Source organism: Aotus nancymaae, unplaced genomic scaffold (assembly GCF_030222135.1).
Source record: "Aotus nancymaae isolate 86718 unplaced genomic scaffold, 86718_ANA_hifiasm-v0.15.2.pri h1tg000040l, whole genome shotgun sequence".
In the NCBI taxonomy this organism is placed as follows: domain Eukaryota; kingdom Metazoa; phylum Chordata; class Mammalia; order Primates; family Aotidae; genus Aotus; species Aotus nancymaae.
Window position 1 is genome coordinate 1,178,055 of NW_026988454.1, and position 21,944 is coordinate 1,199,998.

The following is a 21,944-nucleotide window of genomic DNA, read 5'->3' on the forward strand; positions in this document are numbered from 1 at the left end:
CAGCCAGGTTTCCCCATGGACACTGCAGGCGACATCCCCTATTCAGCACATGCTGGAGAGCCAAGTGCTTCTGTGGTCTCCACTCTGAGGGATCACAGATTGGACTCCTCAGGAAGTGGACTCTGACCCTCAGAGGCTGAGTTTCCTGCCAGGAGTTTATCAAAAGGGCCCCAGAAATCAGTGCCTGCCAGAAGCTAGAACAGCAGAAGGAATTTGCTAGGCAAGCTCCCAGGGAGTTCTGGAGCCAGAATGGCCCCAGGCTGAGAGGGCCACAGGCCTCATACCCTGATGCAGAATGGTGGCTGGACGGAGCCCCCATGGGAAGGCCTGGCTTTGGAGACATGGGTCTCTACAGCAGAGGGGCAGTGGACAGAAGGAATCAGCAAATGCTTATAGAAATGTATAGAGTCTTAATTTGCATAAGCACTTCTAATTTAGAAATTAGGCTAAGAAATTCCATTTCCAAGCCTGCAGTTTAACTCCAGGAATACACTTTCTGCCAGAACTTACTACAGAGAGGTTTAGGTTTGCAGGAATACATGATTTTCTTCTTTCCCTTCCTTCCTACCTCCTTCCTCCCTCCCTCCTTCCCTTCTTCCCATCATCCATTTCTTCTTCCTTCCCTTTCTTCCCTTCTCCTTCCCTCCCTCCCTTCCTTCTTTCTTTCTTTTTGGTGTGATGGATATTTTCTGGGAGATATGTGTTAAATAAGTTGGGATGGGTCAAGTAAATGAGCCCTGCAATAAATCATGATAAATAAAAACATTGGAGAATGTCATTCACACTCAGATATGATGTTCCATAAATACCTAACTTCGGTAAGGATAATTAATATGTAATTAATATATTTACATGTAATAGTGTATGTTAAAACATAAAGAGAAAACTAGAGGGAAACGTGGAGTTCCACTTACCTGCATGAGGAGCACCGCCCCTCGGGTGAGCAATGCCTGCAGCAGAGATGAACCCATGGGAGCTGCTGGAAAAGGTGTGGTGCTGGGGCAGGAGTAAGAGCGAGGGAAAGACCACCAAGGCGAAGGTAAAGTCAAGGTAAGCAGGTGGCAGGGGGAGGTCAAGTCCTCTGAGACCAATGCCCAGCGAGTCAGAAATGTGGAGGAGACTCCCCAGCACAACCGGAAGAAAGTGTTAAATGTTTAATGTAACTGCTTCCTCTTCTATCAGGAGAGCAAATCCAGAGGGAAGCGCTCTACCATTAGGCCATATTCCAAATCCGTAACTACCTGCAAGAATGACCAGACATGATGCGAAAGCTAACCACTTCTGCAAACCTCGAATTCTTGGAAGTTTCGGGGCAGTTCCTTCACCTCTGACCCTATTCCACTTTGGTCAGTTCCCACTGAAGGACAACGGAGAGGATGACGCACCGCTTGCTTGTCCTTTTATCTAGGGAAGAATGAATGAACTCTATTACATGCCTGAAACCTGTTGTGAGCAGTGCTGACAGTAAGCAGAGGTCAGCATGCCTCGTCCTGCACATCCGCACCTGGACTAGCTCCTTGCACACGACACCTGAACACCACGATGGGACCAGCGTGCCTCGTCCTGCACATCCGCACCTGGACTAGCTCCTTGCACACGACACCTGAACACCACGATGGGACCAGCGCGCCTCGTCCTGCCATCCGCACCTGGACTAGCTCCTTGCACCGACACCTGAACACCACGATGGGACCAGCGCGCCTCGTCCTGCACATCCGCACCTGATGTGGCACCTTCGATGCATCACCCTGGACATTTTTTTAAATACTGGGAACATTTCTCCCATGACAGGAATGTGCAGGGAGCAAATGAAACAGATAGTGACGACCTGGCATACCCTGGGAACGAAGACAAGTGGCTTTCTCTAACCTGGGCCTTGAGATAGAGGGAAAAGGATGAGGAGTTTCCCAGGTTGGGTTAGACGGGGACGATGGGTGGAAGGGTAAAGAGGATAGAGGAAAGTAGGGTGTCCCAAGCCCTAGCGACGTGTGCAAGGACCTGTCGCAGCACATGGCATCTTCAGGACCCCAAGGGGCAATTCGGTGTGGCTAGAGAATATTGCTCCATCAAAATTCAAAACTTCAGTCAGATAAAAGGATCAAAAGACACACACCAGGTGGATTGAGAAGGATGGGGGAACAATGCGAAATGCATTAAGTGAAAAGTGAACTTATTCATTAAAAATCTTCCTTTCAGAAAGCTACTAGTGCTTTAGAAACCACAAAGGATTTCACACAAAGTAAGTATGATTAAGATCTATATCCAATGGTCTGGCAACGTATAAAACATGCCAACATTAGTTTTTAAGAAAATACAGGATCGGCCGGATGCGGTGCCTCACGCCTGTAATCCCAGCACTTTGGGAGGCCAAGACGGGTGGATCACGAGGTCAAGAGATCGAGACCATCCTGGTCAACGTGGTGAAACCCCGTCTCTACTAAAAATACAAAAATTAGCTGGGCATGGTGGCGCGTGCCTGTAATCCCAGCTACTCAGGAGGCTGAGGCAGGAGAATTGCCTGAACCCAGGAGGTGGAGGTTGCGGTGAGCCGAGATCGCGCCATTGCACTCCAGCCTGGGTAACAAGAGCAAAACTCCGTCTCAAAAAAAAAAAAAAAAGAAAGAAAGAAAATACAGGGCCGGATGTGGTGGCTCACACCTGTAATCCCAGCACTTTGGGAGGCTGAGTCGGGCAGATCACCTGAGGTCAGGAGTTCAAGACCACCCTGGACAACATGGTGAAACCCCCATGTCTACTAAAAATACAAAAAAATTAGCCAGGCGTGGTGAAGCATGACTGTAATCCCAGCTACTCAGGAGGCTGAGGCAGGAGAATAGCTTGAACCCAGGAGGCAAAGATTGCAGTGAGCAACCATTGTACTCTGGCCTAGGCAACAGAGTAACTCAGTCTCAAAAAAAAAAAAAAAAAAAAAAAGAAAAAAAAGAAAACAAGTGTCTTAAAATTAAAACACTTATGTAAAAAACAATTCCATCATCAAATCTGATTCTATAAATTACCAAAAACAAACCTCCAGCTAAAACCGCAGAACAACAGGCCTCCTGTGTGCCATGGTCCAGGCTCCTCCATGGCATACTTCCTGCCTTACCCGGCCCACTGAGCTCAGGCCCCGGCCATGCTCTCTCCTCTTTCCTGGTTCTCGGGAAGCTGGTCTGGAGTGCAGAAGGCAAACCTCGCCCAATGCAGCTGTTACACCAGCAGGCAGAGATGTGGCCAAGCACAGTGTGTGCTAGAAGTGGGTGGGAAGGAGTCAGGAGTTCGCACCTCCTCGCAGGGCCATAGCAGAGCACACAGGGCCGCAGGCAGGGCCACAACGCAAAGTTTGATGACACGTGAGGGGCCAGTTAGACCTTACCTTGTTCATTTTCTAAGGGCAGCAAGATTACTTTAAAAAATATATATATATCATGGCATAAATTTCACATTCAAAAACGCTGTCTCTCCCACCTCGGAGGCCTTGCTGTTTGCTTCTGTCTGCCATTCTCATTCACCCGGCACACACCCAGGTTTCCTTGAACCTGAGGACACTTTTCCAATCTGACTTCCTCGGGGAAACTTTGTCAGCCTAGAGATCCTCTGGCCAAGTCTCTCTGCTGATCTTGTCATCTTGGTCTTCTTGCTAAACATAGAGTTCTTTGAAATTACCTTTGAGGTACCTTTGAGGTTACTGATTTTGAGTCATCCCATTATTCAGCCCTGCTATTGAATTATCTTAGGCCAACAATGATTTTAATTAAAGATAGTTTTGATCATAACCTCTTTCATACAGCCTCTTTTAGGTACAAGTTTACCTCAAATCTCTCAGTGGCATAATCAGGTTTGTCTTATTCCATTCAGGTTCCTAAAGTACCCTGGACTGGATCCTTTACAAAGAATGGAAGTGTGGTACTCACAGCTCAGATGGCTGAAGTCCAAGGTCAAGGCACCAGCAGGTTCAGCATCTGGGAGGGCCTGTTTCCTCACAGGCAGCGCCTCCTCACTGTGTCTTCACACACTGAAAGGGGCAAAGCAGCTCTCCAGGGCTTCCTATAAGGGCGCTAGTGACCTCATCAACTTCCAGAGGCCCCATCTAATTCCATCCTATGTGGGATTAGGTTTCAACGCATAGGCAGACACGTTCAGTCCTTCACAGGTTTTTATTCTTGAATTATCTTCTTTGATTACATTTTCTCCAGGATCAGTTCTCTTTCATGTCATGCTATTCACTTTCCTTAAATGTCAGATATCCTTGTTGACCGTGTAGAACTCTGAACGCAGCATTAGGACAACTCACAAAGGTAGCTGCCCTGGATTTCCTCCCGACATGTCCCTTCCTAGAGCAGGGATACCTAGGCTGGGTACGGTGGCTCACGCCTGTAATCACAGCACTTCAGGAGGTGAAGGCAGGTGGATCACCTGAGGTCAGGAGTTCAAGACCAGCCTGGCCAACATGGCGAAACCCCATCTCCACTAAAAATACAAAAATTAGCTGGGTATGGTGGCAGGCACTTGTAATCCCAGCAACTCGGGAGGCAGTGGCAGGACAATCACTTGAACCCAGGAGGCGGAGGTTGAACTGAGCCGAGGTTGTGCCATTGCACTCCACTCTGGGCAACAAGAGCAAAACTCCACCACCAAAAAAAAAAAAAAAAAAGACAGGGAGACTAGGAGCATGGACTGCTCAGAGGGTAGGGGTAAGATTAGTGTGCATGGACAGAGAACGGATGGGGAATCCCACCCCACTCTATGCCAAACAGGAGGGCTCCAACTTGGGCCGGGTGCATTTTTCTCCAGGAAGAGCTGCCTCTTCCTGTCCTGCTCTCTGCCCGTGTCCTTCATGAACCAACACCACAGCAGAGCTGCACAGAGGGCACCGCCTTCAGAGACCCTGCTCCAGCTGAGCCTGGTGGGTGGGTCAACTTCCCAGGACCGCCTTCTCCTGAACCAGATACTCCTCCTGCAGACTTTAATCTAGGGGCCTCTCCAGGTTTAGGGTAAGGACGACTGTCCCCCCCAAATTTTGTAGATTGTCCCAGCTGCCTAGCCAGAAACCACATTCTCCAGGCCCCATGTCAGTGCTCAGGCCTGTTTACAGCCCCACACATACTGAGCACATATTAGGGGACGAAAGCAGTGCCAGGTATACAGTGGTTTAAAAGAATATCCCTGTTCTCACAGAGCTCATTTAAAAAACAAAAACAAAAAAAAAAAACAAGTCCATTTCAGAGTATGCTGAGATTAATAAAATAAAATGGGTAAATGCAAGTGGTGGGGCAGGGACAGGGAGGAGAATGGGTATCTCCCTTAGGTCTGGAAGCTTCTTTGAACATGAGACCAAAACAAACCAGCTTCCTACAGTTCTAGGGAAGGACATTCAGACAAGGAGGAGCAAATACGACATCTTGAGACAGGAAGGGCTTTGGCAGGCTCAGGTGCAGAGGCTGTGCGGCAGTGGGCTGGCCCAGCTCTGGAGCATGGGCAGGAGAGGGGCGAGAGGAGGGGAGGGAGAGCTGGAGGCAAGTGTGGGGCAGGGACTAATGACAGCATCTATACAACTGCCCACTGGTTGTTATCCATGAGGAAGTATAAAAGCACGACTCAGCATCAACAGAGAGAAAAATGATTTTTATTCATTTGTAGTTATCAATAAAAGACCCAGCATTTTAAAAACTCCACTGTAAAACACTGATTACCATAAAAACATATTTCATGGGTTAATATTTCAATATTTAACAGAAAACATGCATCACATGCAAAACCTGTCACTTCACATCTTCAATTTTAATAAGTTGATAATACCTAATCAAAAAGTACATGTGAAAACAAAGCTTTTTCATAGTTGAACTTTAAGTCATTGAAAATTATTCAATAAGATATATGCAATGCTGGCCAGGTGCGGTGGTTCACACCTGTAATCCCAGCACTCTGAGAGGTTGAGGCAAGTGGATCACAAGATCAGGACTTCAAGACCAGCCTGACCAACATGGTGAAACTCCATCTCTACTAAAAATACAAAAGTTAGCCGGGTGTGGTGGCACGTGCCTGTAATCCCAGCTACTTGGGAGGCTGAGGCAGGACAATCCTCCTTGAACCTGGGAGGTGGAGGCTGCATTGAACAGAGATCACACCACTGCTCCAGCCTGGGCGACAGAGTGAGACTGTCTCAAAAAAAAAAAAAAAAAAAAAGATGTATGTAGTGCTAACAAAAAAGTTTCATATTTGGCATTTTTCTCTTACCCTCCTAAATATTATCAAAAGGTCTGACTCTCTGGGTAACAAAAGTGACATATTTCAGTTGCTACTGTTCAACAGTTTCATAAATTTAAAAAGCCACATCCTGTTATGCTTTCAAATCATTTCACTGAAACCTAGCTCCTATCAAATAATATTAAAAATAAATCACACATATGATCCAGATTCCAGAGGCCAGAACACAACTACAGTGCTTTTAGAAAGTGACTGTTTTCAGCGATGACTTACAAAGAAATGCATTTTGTAATAGGCACACTGGGGTACTGCAACAAGATTACATCTGCGCACGGTGCTGTTTACTCACGAAGACATGAAGAACCTGACGGCGACTGAGAAGGCAGCTCACAGGCCGAGGGCAGAAATGCACAGGCTTCCAGGCTGCCCAGCCCTTTATGTCCTACTTCCTCTTGATGTTTACAGCTCAGTTTCACTTAAATTTTAAAAAGCCAGATTCTGTAACACAGCCTTAATCCTTATATTTTCATTTCCTCTACATTTTAGAGCCCAAGAAGTATTTCTGCAATATTTAGGCTAATATGAAATGAGAAACTGGCATTACACAGGTCATGCAGTCTGCTCACTTACCAAGATCAACGAATTATGTCTAATTTGCTCCTTTTACTAATAAAGGTAACTTTTAGTATAAAGCCATAATTTAACTGAAATTACAAGTACAAAAACAGCACAACCCTAGCTTTACTTATATATAAATATGCATGCATCACTTTCTATTGTTTTTTTCTACTTGCACATTTTAAAATACTTTCGTATTATAAACATCTGTGACCTACATCATAGCAGTAATGCTTTAACTATATAAATGAGACTGCAGAAATTCTATTATTGGCTCTATTTTTAATAGCTACAATGAAATTATGTACAGTATATAAAGCTTGTCAAACTGAACATGGTCTTAGGCCATTACTACTATTTCATTCCAATTTGGATTTTAATACAATTAACTTACAGATCTGAAATAAAAGCACTGCTTAATGGTTTCAGATGCATTTTGGTATTGAATGTTTCAAGGAATTTTTACAAATAATAAATTATAATGAAGAGAACTTGCAACTAAAGCTGCTTACATGGACAACAGGAGGAATGGCGATTGCAAATGTTATCTGTTATTGACAATTCTATGAATTAAAACTCATAACCACTTCTAGATTTTTTTAAAACAAGCAAAACTAAATAGCACATACAAGAGTACTTTAATATAACCTTAATGGTCTAACAAACCTTCCAAATGGAAGGAAATACAAAATAAAGTTGACACATCAAATTTAACTTACACTAATATACTTCAGTATTATAACTTTACCAAGTCATTTTGCCAACTATGTGTAGAACCACCTAATATTAAAATATACTATGGTGGGTAAGCTCTGATTCCAGAGGGCTAAAGCCAAGGTTTTCAAAGACCACAGGTACCAGCAGCCACACACACAAAGGGTCATGTGATCCTACGGCGTCACTGACACCTTTCATCAGGCTTTTAACACTGGTGTTTTCATGGGTTCCCCCCGCCTCCGTAATGAAACTGAGTGTAGATAATCAATTTCCATAAAGAAATGTACAGTTAAATTAAAAATAGTAAATCTTCCACACATGGGCTCAAATAGGAAGTATTTTGTTTAGTAAAATGAAAAGTTACTTTTAAAAAATATCTGCAGTCTTTTTGAAATGCAAGGCACCAACAGAGAGGAGACATTCCAGCAGAGTGATTGTCTGGAGAAAAAAATGGAACTGATCAGTCCTTTGTCCTTTGTTAATTAGAATACTTCCTTCTTCATGTCTATGCAACATCTTCCAGATAATCTGCAACATCACTGAGCTGGGATACAGTCAGGTCTTGCGTGAGGTCATCAAGCTTTGTTGTTCAAAACAAAGAAAAGAATTAGTGTCAGAATGTGAGTAGAGTCTTAAGTTATTTTAAAAATAAAAACCACAATGAGATACCACCTTACTCCTGCAAGAATGGCCATAATCAAAAAACAGAAAAATAATATAAATGTTGGTGAGAATGTGGTGAAAAGAGAACATTTTTACTCTTGGTGGGAATGTAAACTAGTACAACCACTATGAAAAACAGTGTGGAGATTCCTTAAAGAATTAGAAGTAGACCTACTGTATGATCCACTAATCCCACTACTGGGTACCTACCCAGAGGAAAATAAGTCATTATATGAAAAAGATACTTGCACATGCATGTTTACAGCAGCACAATTCGCAATTGCAAAAATATGAAACCAGCCCAAACGCCCATCAATCAACAAGTGGATAAAAAAAATTGTGGCACATACATACCATCGAATACTACCCAACCATAAAAAGGAACAAAATAGGCCAGACACAGTGGCTCATGCCTGCAATCCCAGCACTTCGGGACGCTGAGGCGGGCGGATCACCTGAGGTCAGGAGTTCAAGACCAGCCTGGCCATCATGGTGAAACCCTGTCTCTACAAAAATACAAAAATTAGCCAGGCATGATGGTGTGTGCCTGTAATCCCAGCTACTCGGGAGGCTGAGGAGGGAGAATCATTTGAACGTGGGAGAACTGCTTGAACCTGGGAGGCAAAGGTTGCAGTCAGCCTAAATCGCGCCACTGCACTCCGGCCTGGGCGACAGAGCGAGACTTCGTCTCAAAAGAAAAACAAAAGGAACAAAATAATGGTATCTGCAGTAACCTGGATGAAACTAACTGGAGGTCATTATTCTAAGTGAAGTAACTCAGGAATGGAAAGCTGAACATATTTTTTCATTTATAAGCAGGAGCTAAGTTATGAGGATGCAATGGCCTAAGAATGATACAATGGACTTTGGGGACCCTGGGGAGAGAGTGGGAGGAAGGTGAGGGATAAAAGCCTACAAATTGGGCTCAGTGTATACTGATCAGGTGATGGGTGCATCAAAATCTCACTAATTACCACTAAAGAACTTATTCACCAACCAAACACCACCTGTTCCCCCAAAACCTATGAAAATAAGAATTAAAAATTTAAAAAACTGTTGCTGTAATTAAAATATTACTTTATACTTCATAAACCACCTCATATTTAAACCTGTATTGAGAAGTGATTTGCCTAAAATCACGTCTAATAAGTTAGTAAAATCTTTTGAGTTCAATGTTTTACACTGACTACTCTCAAGTATTTCAAGTAAAAATTAAAAATAAAACACAACTTAGACATTATTCCAATTTAATCTCAGAAACTAATGAAAAATTGTATTAAACCTCTTTATTTGAGCATAGTCCCAATGTGTAATTCTGTTCACAGTATCACTCTATGAATTGCTAACTCTAAAACCATAATTTACCCATGTTAAATTCACTAAAATTCATTAAATGCATAATATCCTCATTTGAAAACTATCTCTTCCTATGTTTTCATATGATGGCATAGAACATTAAGTTTATAACATCTAACTCAACATCGTGTGACACATTTTATTAACTTTATTAACACTGTACCACCTGAAGCCAGATCACGAGTCCTTTTGGACGCTGAAGTGAAACAGAAGGGCAGACAGGACAGCCCATGGAGTCTCAGACTCCCAGCCCTGGGTTCACGAAGTGTTGGAAGAAACGACTGATTTTTATTTCTGTTTAAACTACTTACCTACTTATAAACTAGAAAGTTAACCTATTAGCCAAACTATACATTATCATTTGTATAAACAACTTATGATGATGGAGAAAGGAAATATTAATAGATATTTAAGCATAATGCAGGCTGATAAAACATTATTTCTTAAGTAAGGAAAAAACCATGGGTGAAGATACAGGCTGCAGAATACAGAACATACAGCTGGGCAGGTCCCACTGACAGCTGAGGAAGGACAGAACCCAACCTTCCCAGCCCCACCTAGACTCGTCATTGTGGTGACAGACCAGGGGACAGCCACAGCCACGCTCTTAGGCATCATCTATGGCTGTCTTCTCCATACAATGCAAAGTGGAGTAATGATGGTCTGCAAAGCCTAAAATACTGGCCTTTTAGAGAGCAAGTGTGCCCATACCTGGGCTAGATAATAATACACAAGAGTGGAAACATCTTGTAGAGATGCAACAGTTCCATCCTGACACACTATGAGATGCTCTTATTTGTCTGTTCATCTGCCCCCCACATATCCTCCCATTTTGTTATTCTTTGGATATCCAGAAATTTAAGTTATAAGCAAAATCCTTTTCAACAAATAAGTCCTTGCCCTTCCTCTTGGTCCAGACGTCTTGCCGTAAAATGATCTCACAAAGAAAATTATTAGAAAATCTTAATTACATTTCTTATGCATTCAATTCAAACCCAGTTTATACAAAAACTGAAAAGTCAGAAAAGCTTGAAGACGGATTGTAAAACAGACTCTAATACCTTGGAACTGTATTTTCTCCTCCCATCATTAAAGAGTGAAATCAGTGAGGTATTCCATTTTGTTTACAAAGTAATTGAGTGCTGTATTACTATAAATGCTAAACTACAGACAAGAGTGAACAGAGGAAAAATCACGAATTGAAAAGAATCTTAACCTAGATAACTCAGTTATTGGAGTCATTAATTTAGTTTTGCTTTAAGGCAAAGAAAAAAACACATAACAACCAGAAACTTCCAAAAAGAAGAGCTTCATTTAAAGTAGCTACCAAGAAAGAAAACTGAAGGAACAAAAGCTAACTAGAAATAAATGGCTATTTAATAAAGGCTTTTGGCTGGACATGGTGACTCAAGCCTGTAATCTCAGCACTTTTGAGAGGCCAAGGCAGGAGGATCACATGAGGCCAGGAGTTTGAGACCAGCCTAGCTAACGTGGTAAAACTCCATCTGTACTAAAAATACAAAAATTAGCCAGGTGTGGTGGTACACGTCTGTAGTCCTAGCTACTCGAAAGGCTAAGGAAGGAGAACTGCTTGAACCCAGGAGGCAGAGGCTGCAGGGAGCCAAGATCCAGCCATTGCACCCCAGCCTGGACAACAGAGCAAGACTCTGTTTGAAAAGAAAAAAAAAAAAAAGAAAACAAATAAAGACTCTCATGCCTCATTAGTTTTAAAATTAGAATTCAAAGTGGCCAACTTAGTTCAAAACTATAAAAAGATTCTATGTCACAAAATAAAAATATCTAAAAGGTACATTCTGAGCCTTGAAAAGGAAACCAAGGATCCCTGTGACAGCAAGCTTCATACAAATCAACATAAACTTTTTGTAAGATTCCGAAAAGCTTTATGAAGTGTAAATGTTCACATTTGCCGAATTAGATTGCTGTGCATTAACAGAAACCTGGGATGCACACTGACGTTCCGTCCCTTAACACGTGGCCCTCTTCCTCCAACATCTACCTATGTCTTTGCTCGTGCTGGCTCCTGTGCAGACTGTCCTCCCCAGGGCCTCTGCTCCTGGTTCATCCTCTGTCATTTCTGGTTCAAAGTCATCTTCTAACAACCCTGCTCCTCCCAACAGTCTGTCTCTTCACACAGCGCCCTCCAGTGGAGTCCCTGGAATCAGGGCAGCACGGACATGTCCCAGGATCACCCTTCTGTTCTCATGGCACTTACCATGCTCCTCCTCAGCCCTTGCAGACCCAAGTCAGAGTTATCTTTCAAACTCCAGGTCAAATATTAGTTCCTGCTTCTGAGTTTTCATAGCCCATGAATGACTGGCCTTTTATGGCACTTGACACTTTCTATCTTGATTTTCATGTTTGTATACATGGCTTTTCTCTCCCTGATCCTGCATAAATTTGAGGGGAGCAGTCTATATCTGTGCCCATGACAGAAATGTTCATTGGGACTACAATCAATAATGGCATTAGATACCATTTATCGAATGCCTTCTCTGCTAAGCACTGAGCTATATGCTTTACACACTTATCTCTTAATATTTTCACAACCACTATCTCTCTTGCAAAACAGATGAGAGACCCAAGGCCCCAAAAGTTAAATAACTTAGCCAAATTTGTGAGTGGTATGTAGCAGCTCCAGGACTCAAATCCAGATGTGATGAACTTACAGAACCTGGCCATTCCACTGAGCTGTCTCCTTTCTCACACCCATATCCCCAGCCTTGTGCTTTATAAATAGTAGGTGCTTAATGGACACTGGTTTTGGTCACCTTAGCTAAAAGGTGACCAAATTCTCTGCTGTATTCTTACTGCAAAGAATATAAATATTTTTTGTGGTCCCCAGGTGCCCACTATCAATTCTCTGCATAGAAGCCATTAGAAAACACTTGCCGATGAAGTACACTGACCACCAAAATCCATTCTATGTAAAAGGCTGCTAATAAATGGCACAATTATCTAAACTGATGCTTTTAAGTGAAAATTCCTAGGAACATATGATGTCCCAAACCCAGTAAGTAGGACCCAGTGAGCCATCCCAAGCCCCCAATGGCAGAGCGATGCCTACACCTCCCCTTCGACCCACACCATTTCAAAAATCCTAGCTTAACAGTCATCTATTCAAGTCTTCTACCTCACATTTAAAGAACCCTTCTATAGTTTCTTTGGTATAACTTTAAAGCAACATTTTTCAGGCCTCTTCAGGATGATGCAGGGTGAAAAGAAAAAGACAAACTTATAAAGTTGTAATACATCAGGAATTAAAGAAGTGCTTTACATACTATCATTTAACCTTCAAAATAGTCCTATTACATAGACACTAGTACTTCCATCTTATAAGTAAAGAAACTGAGGGTCAAAGGTTAAAGCTTAACTAAGAAAATATATGAAAGAATAAGAATGCAAACATGGATGTTGCGGACTTAGATTGTGTGGGTGCACTGTAAACACTACCTCTCTCAAAGGCCTTCTCTCTGTGTGATGATCACAACACTTGGAGAATCCCACCTCGTTCTGGAAAGCAAGTCCCCTCCTAGCCATGGCAACCTCCAACCTGATGGATAGACTCGTCTGAGCTGGGGACAGCTTGATGCGGGTGCTGACAGACAACCCCGCAATACTACAGTTCACCATCTAAGGATCTTCTGTTCTCTGCCCACATAAAAAGGTCAAGTTTGGATCTCAAATATAGACTCTAACTTTATGGACTGCTGTATTGCCTCCCATGGTTTTCTAATCCAGCCTGGCTTGCATGTTCAGATGTTACAACTGGCCAAGATGACCATACTCTCTGCACTCCAGACTCAGCTTCATCCTGTGATCACAGTCCCCTATACTGACTTTTATCTATGATACCAGGTGGTCAATTCTCACTAGGTCTGATCCACCGTGACCCCTCTCAATCCACAGCAATCCCAGTGCCCCAGGAATAATCCTCAGGCATTTCAGCAGCGGGCCTGAGGTACCAAATGAAGTGACAACCAAAACCAACCTTACACATTCATCAAAGACGTTCTTTATAAACTCGAGCCAGGTCTCTGTTATGACTTTTCAATTTGCAACTGTTTTTCTATTAATTAGTATAAATTTTTGAAGCTTTACAGTAAATCAACAAATAGGTTAAAAAAAAAAAAGGCACTGTATGGGAAATGCAGAATACTATACCTTTTCACTGGTATTGATGTCGTCTATTTCCACAGAAAGGTCTTCTTCAATCTCTTCACCAATACTTATCTCACTTTTCTCCGAGCGATGGCTGGTACTAATTTTAGGAGGGGAAGAAAAAAGTAAGAACTCTGAGAATAAACATTTCAAGAGATTAATTACCATTCTTTAAACATTCAGATACTTCTTTTAATCCTTTAAGTAAAATAAAATATTAACTATAATTAATTTCATACATATTGTCTCACTTGACCCTTAAAATAACATAGGAAGGGGCAGCAGCAGTCAAGTCAATGTAAAAGATGAGGAGATGAAGGTTCAAAGTGGTGACTTTAGTGACAAGAACAAGAAAGAAACAAACCCAGATTCTTACAATTTCATCTACTACATCATGCTCTCTCTCAAAAACTGTATACTACATTATAAAAAATAAATACAGACTTCCAGTTGGAAAGATAACCTGTCAATTAAATAAAATTCTCAGGCATCTAATTTAAAATTTCAAATCATATCCACAACAAACATTACTTCGACATTACTAGCCAACACACATATACATATTATCTTTCCATATATAAGAAAGGCATTGACTGGGCACGGTGGCTCTCACCTGCAATCCCAGCACTTTGGGAAGCCCAGGTGGGTGGATCACTTGAGGTCAGGAGTTCAAGACCAGCCTGGCCAATATGGCGAAACCCTGTCTCTACTAAAAATACAAAAATTAGCCAAGCGTAGTGGCACACACCTATAACCCCAGCTACATGGAAGTCTGAGGCAGGAGAATCACTTGAACCCGGGAGGAGGTTGCAGTAAGCCGAGAACGCACCACTGCACTCCAGCCTGGGTGACAGAGTGAGACTCCCTCTCAAAGAAAAAAAAAGAATGGGAATCTCACTAGGCCAGACCACGTATCAGGAAATGTAATCTAATCCAAAAACTAATTTGAGAGCATAATTATTTTAAGTCAAATGGAGACAATTCCCACCACAAAAAGGTATGGAAGGAAGAGAAAATAAGCACTTATGACATGACAACTGAACTGCTTCTAAATGACTTCTCAGTTAATTCTTCAGTGTTTCTTTTCATCTTATTCTTACCAAGTTTCCTGAACATAATGTGACTGACTATATTCTAATGTAAAATCAAAAACATGCTCTAAAGTCAAATATTTAATTTTGGATTAACTATCTTTTCTTCACCTTCAATCAGTATGAACAACAGAATCAAATACACCAAAATAAGAGCGAAATGTAATTTTGTCTTGTCTGTGTTCCGAAATTGTTTACAAATATGTATACATTTATATATTTGCCCAACAGTTTTTCTTACCTGTTAAAATCATCGACATAGTCATCGTCTTCTCCAGTCCCTGGTAAGTTTAAGAAAACATGTTACATCTAACACATGCCACGACTTATTTACAATTGAACACACATTGCCTTAAAAAGTTAATTATATTGCAACATTAAAAAAGTTCCAAAGATCAGAAATAACATTTTTACCAGATATGATATGAAGGCAAATGATAAAATGAAATATCTAAGAAATAATAAACTGTTACAAGTGACTATAAAATGTGGGTAACACCTCACCTTTATTCCAGGTACTCTAAGGTGATTAACATGGGACACATTCACCGTTAATAAGGTCCCTTGACTTAATAGCATATAGCAAGTCATCATCAACCCCCTCTACGTACTGGAGGAACTACTGAGAGTTTCAACATGCAAACTGTTTTGTTATAAACGTTAAAAATGCTCACGAAGTGCAAAGAAGCCACGGAGTACAGCAAGTAACGACACCGTCAGTCAGACAGAGCTAGGCTCCGGCCTCGGACCTGCCACTAAACATCTCTGCGACCTGGGAACATGAGGCGCCCTTTCTCGGCCATGTCCTCTGCTCTGACAAATGGCCAAACCCACACCAATCCGAGTTAACACAAGGATTCAGTTACATGATGTGCCTAACAGAGACCTTAGTCCACAGTAAGATCTTAATAAATGGCAACTCAATGAAGGAGGGATGGCGATTAGTGAGGCAGTGTTACCAGTTTCTCAAAGTGTACCTCATGAACCTCTGACAGAGTGGGCACCTTCAGATCAACTTAAGGCTATAAATGACAAATTTGCAAATCAGCAGCCCTTCCCTCCCAGGACTCCTGAGGGCTAGATAAGGAAAAAGGGCTGTCAGTCTCAAAACAGACTTGGAGGCACATGAGAGTCGACCTAAAATGTGAATGGATGGCCTATGAAAGACAAGGATTATGTACCAACACATGCAGAAGACGCAGATCATGAAGAGAAGACCTGGCATGACAGAAAGCTGTTCAAAGACTCTGAATTCTCCCTTAAATAAGGCTGGACTGTCCCTAAATCGGTCAGACTGCTGAGGGGATTCAAGTTCTGTCCAGACAGTTAGACAAGGCAAATCCTGTGATTAATTTATCAAGCAGGTGAGTGATGACTAGGTCTCCTAGAGGTATAGCAATTACCAAGATGATCTCTCTGATCTCAAGGAGCAAATACTCTAGTGAAGAGAAACAGTGGAACTAACTAAATACTGCTAGTGCAATTGGGAACAACTCCAAGGTAGCAACTGAGAGGAAACCTAGGTTGGGGATAGTGTGTTCCAAGAAGAGGAAACATGTGAAAAGCCCTGAGGTCAGGAGGGTGTGGTGGTTTGAAAACCCACCAGTGCAGCCCAGAGCAGTGACACACGTCTGTAATCCAGCTACTTGGGAGGCCAAGGCAGGGGGATCACTTGCAAGCAAGAGTTTGAGACCAGCCTGGGCAACACTGTAAGACTCCCCAAAAATTAATTTTTTTATTTTTGTAATTTTTAGTTTTTAAATTTTAAAAATACCATCTCAAAAAATAAATAAATAAATAAAACCACCAGCAAGGACACCATACAACCATAAAACAATGAATTTGGGGGACCGAATGGGTGGAGGGAGAAAAAAGGAGTGGCCATCAGAGGAGCTGGCAGAAGTCAGATCGTTAGGGCTTGGTTGGTGGCAGTAAGGATCTTAGCCTGAATACAGAGGGAAGCTCGTCTGGGGCGGGCTGGGGGAAGACAAGGGTGCAAAAGTCCAGGGAAGCACTATCTCACTTCTGCTTTCCCAGAGATGATCTCACCACTGCCAGAAATGTGTTTAGAGGAGGCAAGAATGAAAGTAAGGAAAGCAGAAGGTTGTCAGAAAGTCCAGGCCAGACATAACAGGGGTGAGGGCTTGGGTCAAGGCAGGTGTCCTACAGATAAGACAGACAGGTGGATGATACTGGGTGGGGAGAATATCAGCAAATGAAGAAAACATGAATCCTTGTTATTGGTACACCTAAACCTTGCCCATAATGAATTGGAAATCCCTGACCATAAGCAGTCGGAGTCGTTCCCAGGTTCCTCTCCTCTCGAGAATAAAGAGCCTGTCTCCACTGTAGCCTCACAGCTTAAAGGGCTGCAAGTGCTTGACAGAAAGCAGGAACTGTCAGGGCCGAGAAGGAGAGGTGGAAATCCGATTAAACAAACCATCATGTAGGTGGCTGGTTTGTAAGTGCTACATAAAACCAGCAGTGGCAGCTACTAAAACGTCAGCCTCCAAGGACCCATCATGGTGTTACTATGTGTGAACGCCAGTGAGGAGAGCAGAGATGGAAATCGAGCTAAGACAGTGAGGACAGCTATGGCTGCAATGTGGATTTAGAGGAAGCTAACTGTATTCCCCACCTTCCAGCATTTGTAGCCAATAAAAAACACAAGAAGTTTGCTGAATAATGTGATATAACACATTAGATTCTGACTTCTTACATATTGTATAGTATTACAATAGTTTAAGCCGGTGTCCAAACAATTAACAGAATATATATAGGTTGAGCATCCCAAATTCAAAAATTTGAAATCCAAACTTGAACGAAATCCAAAACTTTTTCAGTGCCAACATGATGCTCAAAGAAACTGTTCATTGGAGCACTCTGGATTTTCAGATTTTTGGATTTGGGGTGCTCATCTGGTAAGAATAATGCAAACATTTCAAAATCCAAAAAAATCCAGACTCTGAAACACTACTGGTCCCAAGCATTTGCGTCAAGGGATACTCAATCTGTACGACATTACTTTAAGGGTCAGCAAATTTTGGCCCTCAGGCCAAGGATTCTTGTTTTCTTCATTTTTTGACAGTCTCTCCTCCCCATCCCATACCCTCTGCCTTATCTGCCCTTACCCCAGTCATCTTTGGCCCAGACTTCCCTACAGCCTTTTGCTTTCCTTACTTTCATTCTTGCCTCTGACTGATGACCTGCTTTTGTTCAGCCTGTGAACTAAGAATGGCTTCTACATTTTTAAAGATTGTTAAAAAAACAAAGATTATGTGAGATACAGTACATGTCATCTGCAAAGCCCAAAATATAGACTATTTGGCCCTTTACAGAAAAGGCTTATCAACTCTTGCTTCAAATATGCAAAGTACCTATTTATTTTTGAGACGGAGCCTTGCTCAGTCACTCAGGCTGGAGGGCAGTAGCGTGATCTTCCTGAGCTCAAGTGACTCTCCTACCTCAGCCTCCCGAGTAGCCAGGATTACAGGCTCGTGCCACCATACCCGGCTAATTTTTTTGTATTTTTAGTAGAGACAGGTTTCACCGTGTTAGCCAGGATGGTCTAGATCTCCTGACTTCATGATCCGCCTGCCTTGGCCTCCCAAAGTGCTGGGATCACAGGCATGAGCCACCGTGCTTGGCTGCAAAGTACCTATTTATAAACACTCCATTTGGGCATCTTTAATTAATATTTGTCTGCCAAACTAAAACAGATTGTGCTCTAAAGCTTTATTTGTAGATGATTTCTTTGGAACTCAGAAAGTATTTTCCCATTGAAATGATTATTTAAATCCTGTCTAAGTAGCATACAGACAGTAAAACACAGTGGTAAGGGCTCCGTGGTGATGCATCAGGACTCTAAAAGCAACATGACCTTGGGCAAGTTATTTAACCTAGGTTCTTCATCTGTAGAAATGGAGATAATAATAAAACCTACCTCATAGGATATGAATTAAATAAAATAATTCCTTGGTACAGTGCCAGGCATTTATCACTAACATCATTATTATCCTAGGGTAGTCTACTAACATCCTGTCTATATATTACTCAAAACACCTAGAGGACTGTATATTTAAAACGTAAAAAACCCAAACAGAAAACAACATTGTTGCAATAATAATTAAACATTCGACAAAACAAAATAAAACTTTACTTCTACTGAATCCTAATGCCTAGCTAAATGACAAACATTCAGCTAGTAAACTGGTAGTTCTCACCTGCATAACTACTCAAATTCCAAACCAAGGTATACCTAAGTACCAAGAAAAAGTGAAGTGAAGGAGCACAGCACCTTCCTGCCTGTACCCAGCAACTCTGCAGCAAGAGCGATCACCTTCCCTCCTAAGGATAAGGATTCTCAGCAGCTCCGCCTCAGAAGCTGGTGGGAAAACCCTCACTTTGGTAAGAGAACAGAGCAGTCAGAGTGAAATGCTCAAAGGTTTGGCAACGAAGTAAAACATCACAAAAGTGAAAAAAACAGAACATGAAGGGGACAGTGCAGCCATCACAGTGCAGAGGTTGGGAGTAAAGTCTCTGGTGGCAGTTAGCCATTGAGGTCAAGTGGAAAAGAACATCTAATGGCAACCAGAACTCCCGCTGACAGGAAAAGCACAAGGGAAGGAGAGGGGGCAGGCCTACCTAGCTGGCCAGCCAGCAACCAGGACACACAGAGCACAGGGTGGCATAACCAGCAAGTCAGCTGTAACCAGGACTCCAGGGCACTGTGTGGAACAAGAATCCAGGCAGCTCAGGGGACATTTATTCTTCTGCAAATGGGGGAACAAAGTAACATAAAAAGGAAACTAACATTTACTAGGCACCTACCATGCCAGGCACTGTACTTTAATTTACATATGAAAAGGTATTTAAATACTATTTGCTCTTTAAAACTAGGCAGATGTTATTAGTTCCACTTAACAGATGAGGAAATAGCAGTTTAGTTTATCTCCCTATGCTACCCCATCAATCAGTGCCACATCTGAGATGTTACTTCTATCCAACTCCAAGCCCAAGTTCTTTGTACTATCCAGAATGTCTCTTGTGAAGAGGGAAGGGCATTCTCGGTGCTGCCCCTCAGACAGGCCTGGGTTCTAAAAGCACACGGGGACACAGCTTTCTTTTTTCCCCAACCTGCTTGGGTAGCTGTGTTCCAATGCTTCCATGTCTAAGTGATTACAGACCAGGAAGCGATCCCACCACATCCACAGAGAGCACAGGAAGTGGCCACTGAGAACCTGGCTACACCGTTTCCTTCAGGTCAGTACCTGAGTTTGCCAAAAGTATGCCTGTCACCCTGCTACAGTCTTGCAACAGAACAGAGCACTGTTTGAGAACTGTTCAACATATGGCCCAGGGCTTGGTAATGTTCACACTGACACTCTTACCTCCATAAGAACGAATGTACTTACATGGCAGTCTCACCAACTTCTGCTCCATTGAACAGAACTGAACACATCTCACAATTTTTCTTTCAGTAAGTCTGTTTCCCCATTAGACTGAATTCTCTGAGGCCTGGACCATGTACTACCGGCATCTAGCAAATGGCTCTGCCTCTGCACAAGTTTTTCTCAGTCTGAAATTGAACAGAAGTATCTTCCCTTCTCTCTTATACATCTACTTAACCAACAGGCCTCTGCACAGACGTCACTTCCTCTAAGAGGTCTTCCCTGAATGCCAAGACTGGGCCAAGGTAACCTACTTGCCATTTCTATACCCATATATACCGACCCTTTTACACTCAAAATATCTGTAGATGCCTGTTCAATGTCCATATTCCTGACCAGAATTTAAACTCCATGAAGACAGAGGTTCACAAGGACATGATGGCTGTTGCTGGGGTCATCTCTGGCATAGGGTGTAATCCTGAACATATGAAAGGCACCCAAACACCTGCTGAATGAACAGCAACAGGAAGGTGCTCAGTGGAGGCAGACTGAGTCACTTCTTTTACAACTTTACCTTAAAAATAATCACTTTAAAACAATCAACACAGAAAAACTGGAAATCTAGTTACCTAATCCAAGGGATCCAATTTTATCACTGATTAGATCTTTCAAAACTATATTCCCCCTTTTACCTGTGAACAGGAGAAAATATTATTAGAGTGACTTTTAGAATACAACAGTCTCCAAACCACATTAATTTTTGTTGTTGTTCAATATGGTGCTTCTTTATGACAGGAGCATAATTACCTAAAACTAAGGAAAAAATAAACTATGATTAATGAATGCTTAAATTATGCATTACAACTCCTCTTTTTTGAGACGGACTCTTGCTCTGTCACCCAGGCTGGAGTGCAATGGTGCGGTCTCAGCTCACTGCAACCTCCGCCTCCCGGGTTCAAGCAATTTTTCCACCTCAGCCTCTCGAGTAGCTGGGACTACAGCCGTGTGTCACCACACCTGGCTAATTTTTGTATTTTTAGTAGAGACTATGTTGGCCAGGCTGGTCTCAAACTCCTGACTTCGTGATCCATCCGTCTCGGCCTCCCAAAGTGCTGGGATTACAAGCATGAGCCACCATGCCCGGCCACAACCCTTTTTAAACCATAAACAATACTACTTTATTGGAACACAATCACCAAAAAAATGTTTTTGCCTAATTATAAGACATCACTTTCCGTAAGAAGCCCCATTGGGTATGAATTCATAGACTACAGTTAGTTATTTTCATCAATTTTATTTTCCCTTTGAACTTCTAAATTTTTCTTCAATTCAACTGCTATTTCATATACTAAAGTGACATCCTCATTGGTTAGTCCTTCATTCTCAAGGTCCTCTAAATCGTCATTCTCTAATCAGTGTCAGAATGACATGTTCATGATGTCCTTCCTGTATTTCTTTCTTAAAGATGACAGTAACTACGGAAAAGGAGTAAATGGGAAGGGATGCGGACTCTATAAATACAGGGCTGGTTTATCAGATGTTTAAGAGAATCAACAGGCCAGCTCTCTTATGTACCCCAGAAAGTCCCACAGTATATCAAGTACTACAAAAAGATTCGGAAGTACTGGACAATTATGCAAAACTCATAGTGCAAATTCTTAGTGACTCCACGTTAGGAAACTTTCTCAAAAGAGGTACACAAGCTCTGAAACACTATGCTAAATAA

General features: G+C 42.2%; 1 protein-coding gene across 4 annotated transcripts in view; it reads right to left on the reverse strand.

Moving 5' to 3' along the window:
* Positions 1 to 7,943: 7,943 nt before the first annotated feature.
* CEP43 (centrosomal protein 43) overlaps positions 7,944 to 21,944 on the reverse strand; it is a 41,188-nt gene continuing 27,187 nt past the window's right edge. For 3 of the 4 annotated variants that reach the window (XM_012471043.2, XM_012471045.2, XM_012471042.2), the window contains 4 exons: positions 20,848 to 20,910; positions 15,070 to 15,109; positions 13,741 to 13,837; positions 7,944 to 8,119 (listed from right to left, as the gene is read on the reverse strand). In XM_012471043.2, the coding sequence (XP_012326466.1) occupies positions 8,045 to 8,119; positions 13,741 to 13,837; positions 15,070 to 15,109; positions 20,848 to 20,910 (275 nt within the window). In that variant the 3' untranslated portion in view covers positions 7,944 to 8,044. The other variant, XM_012471046.3, reaches the window with a different exon arrangement.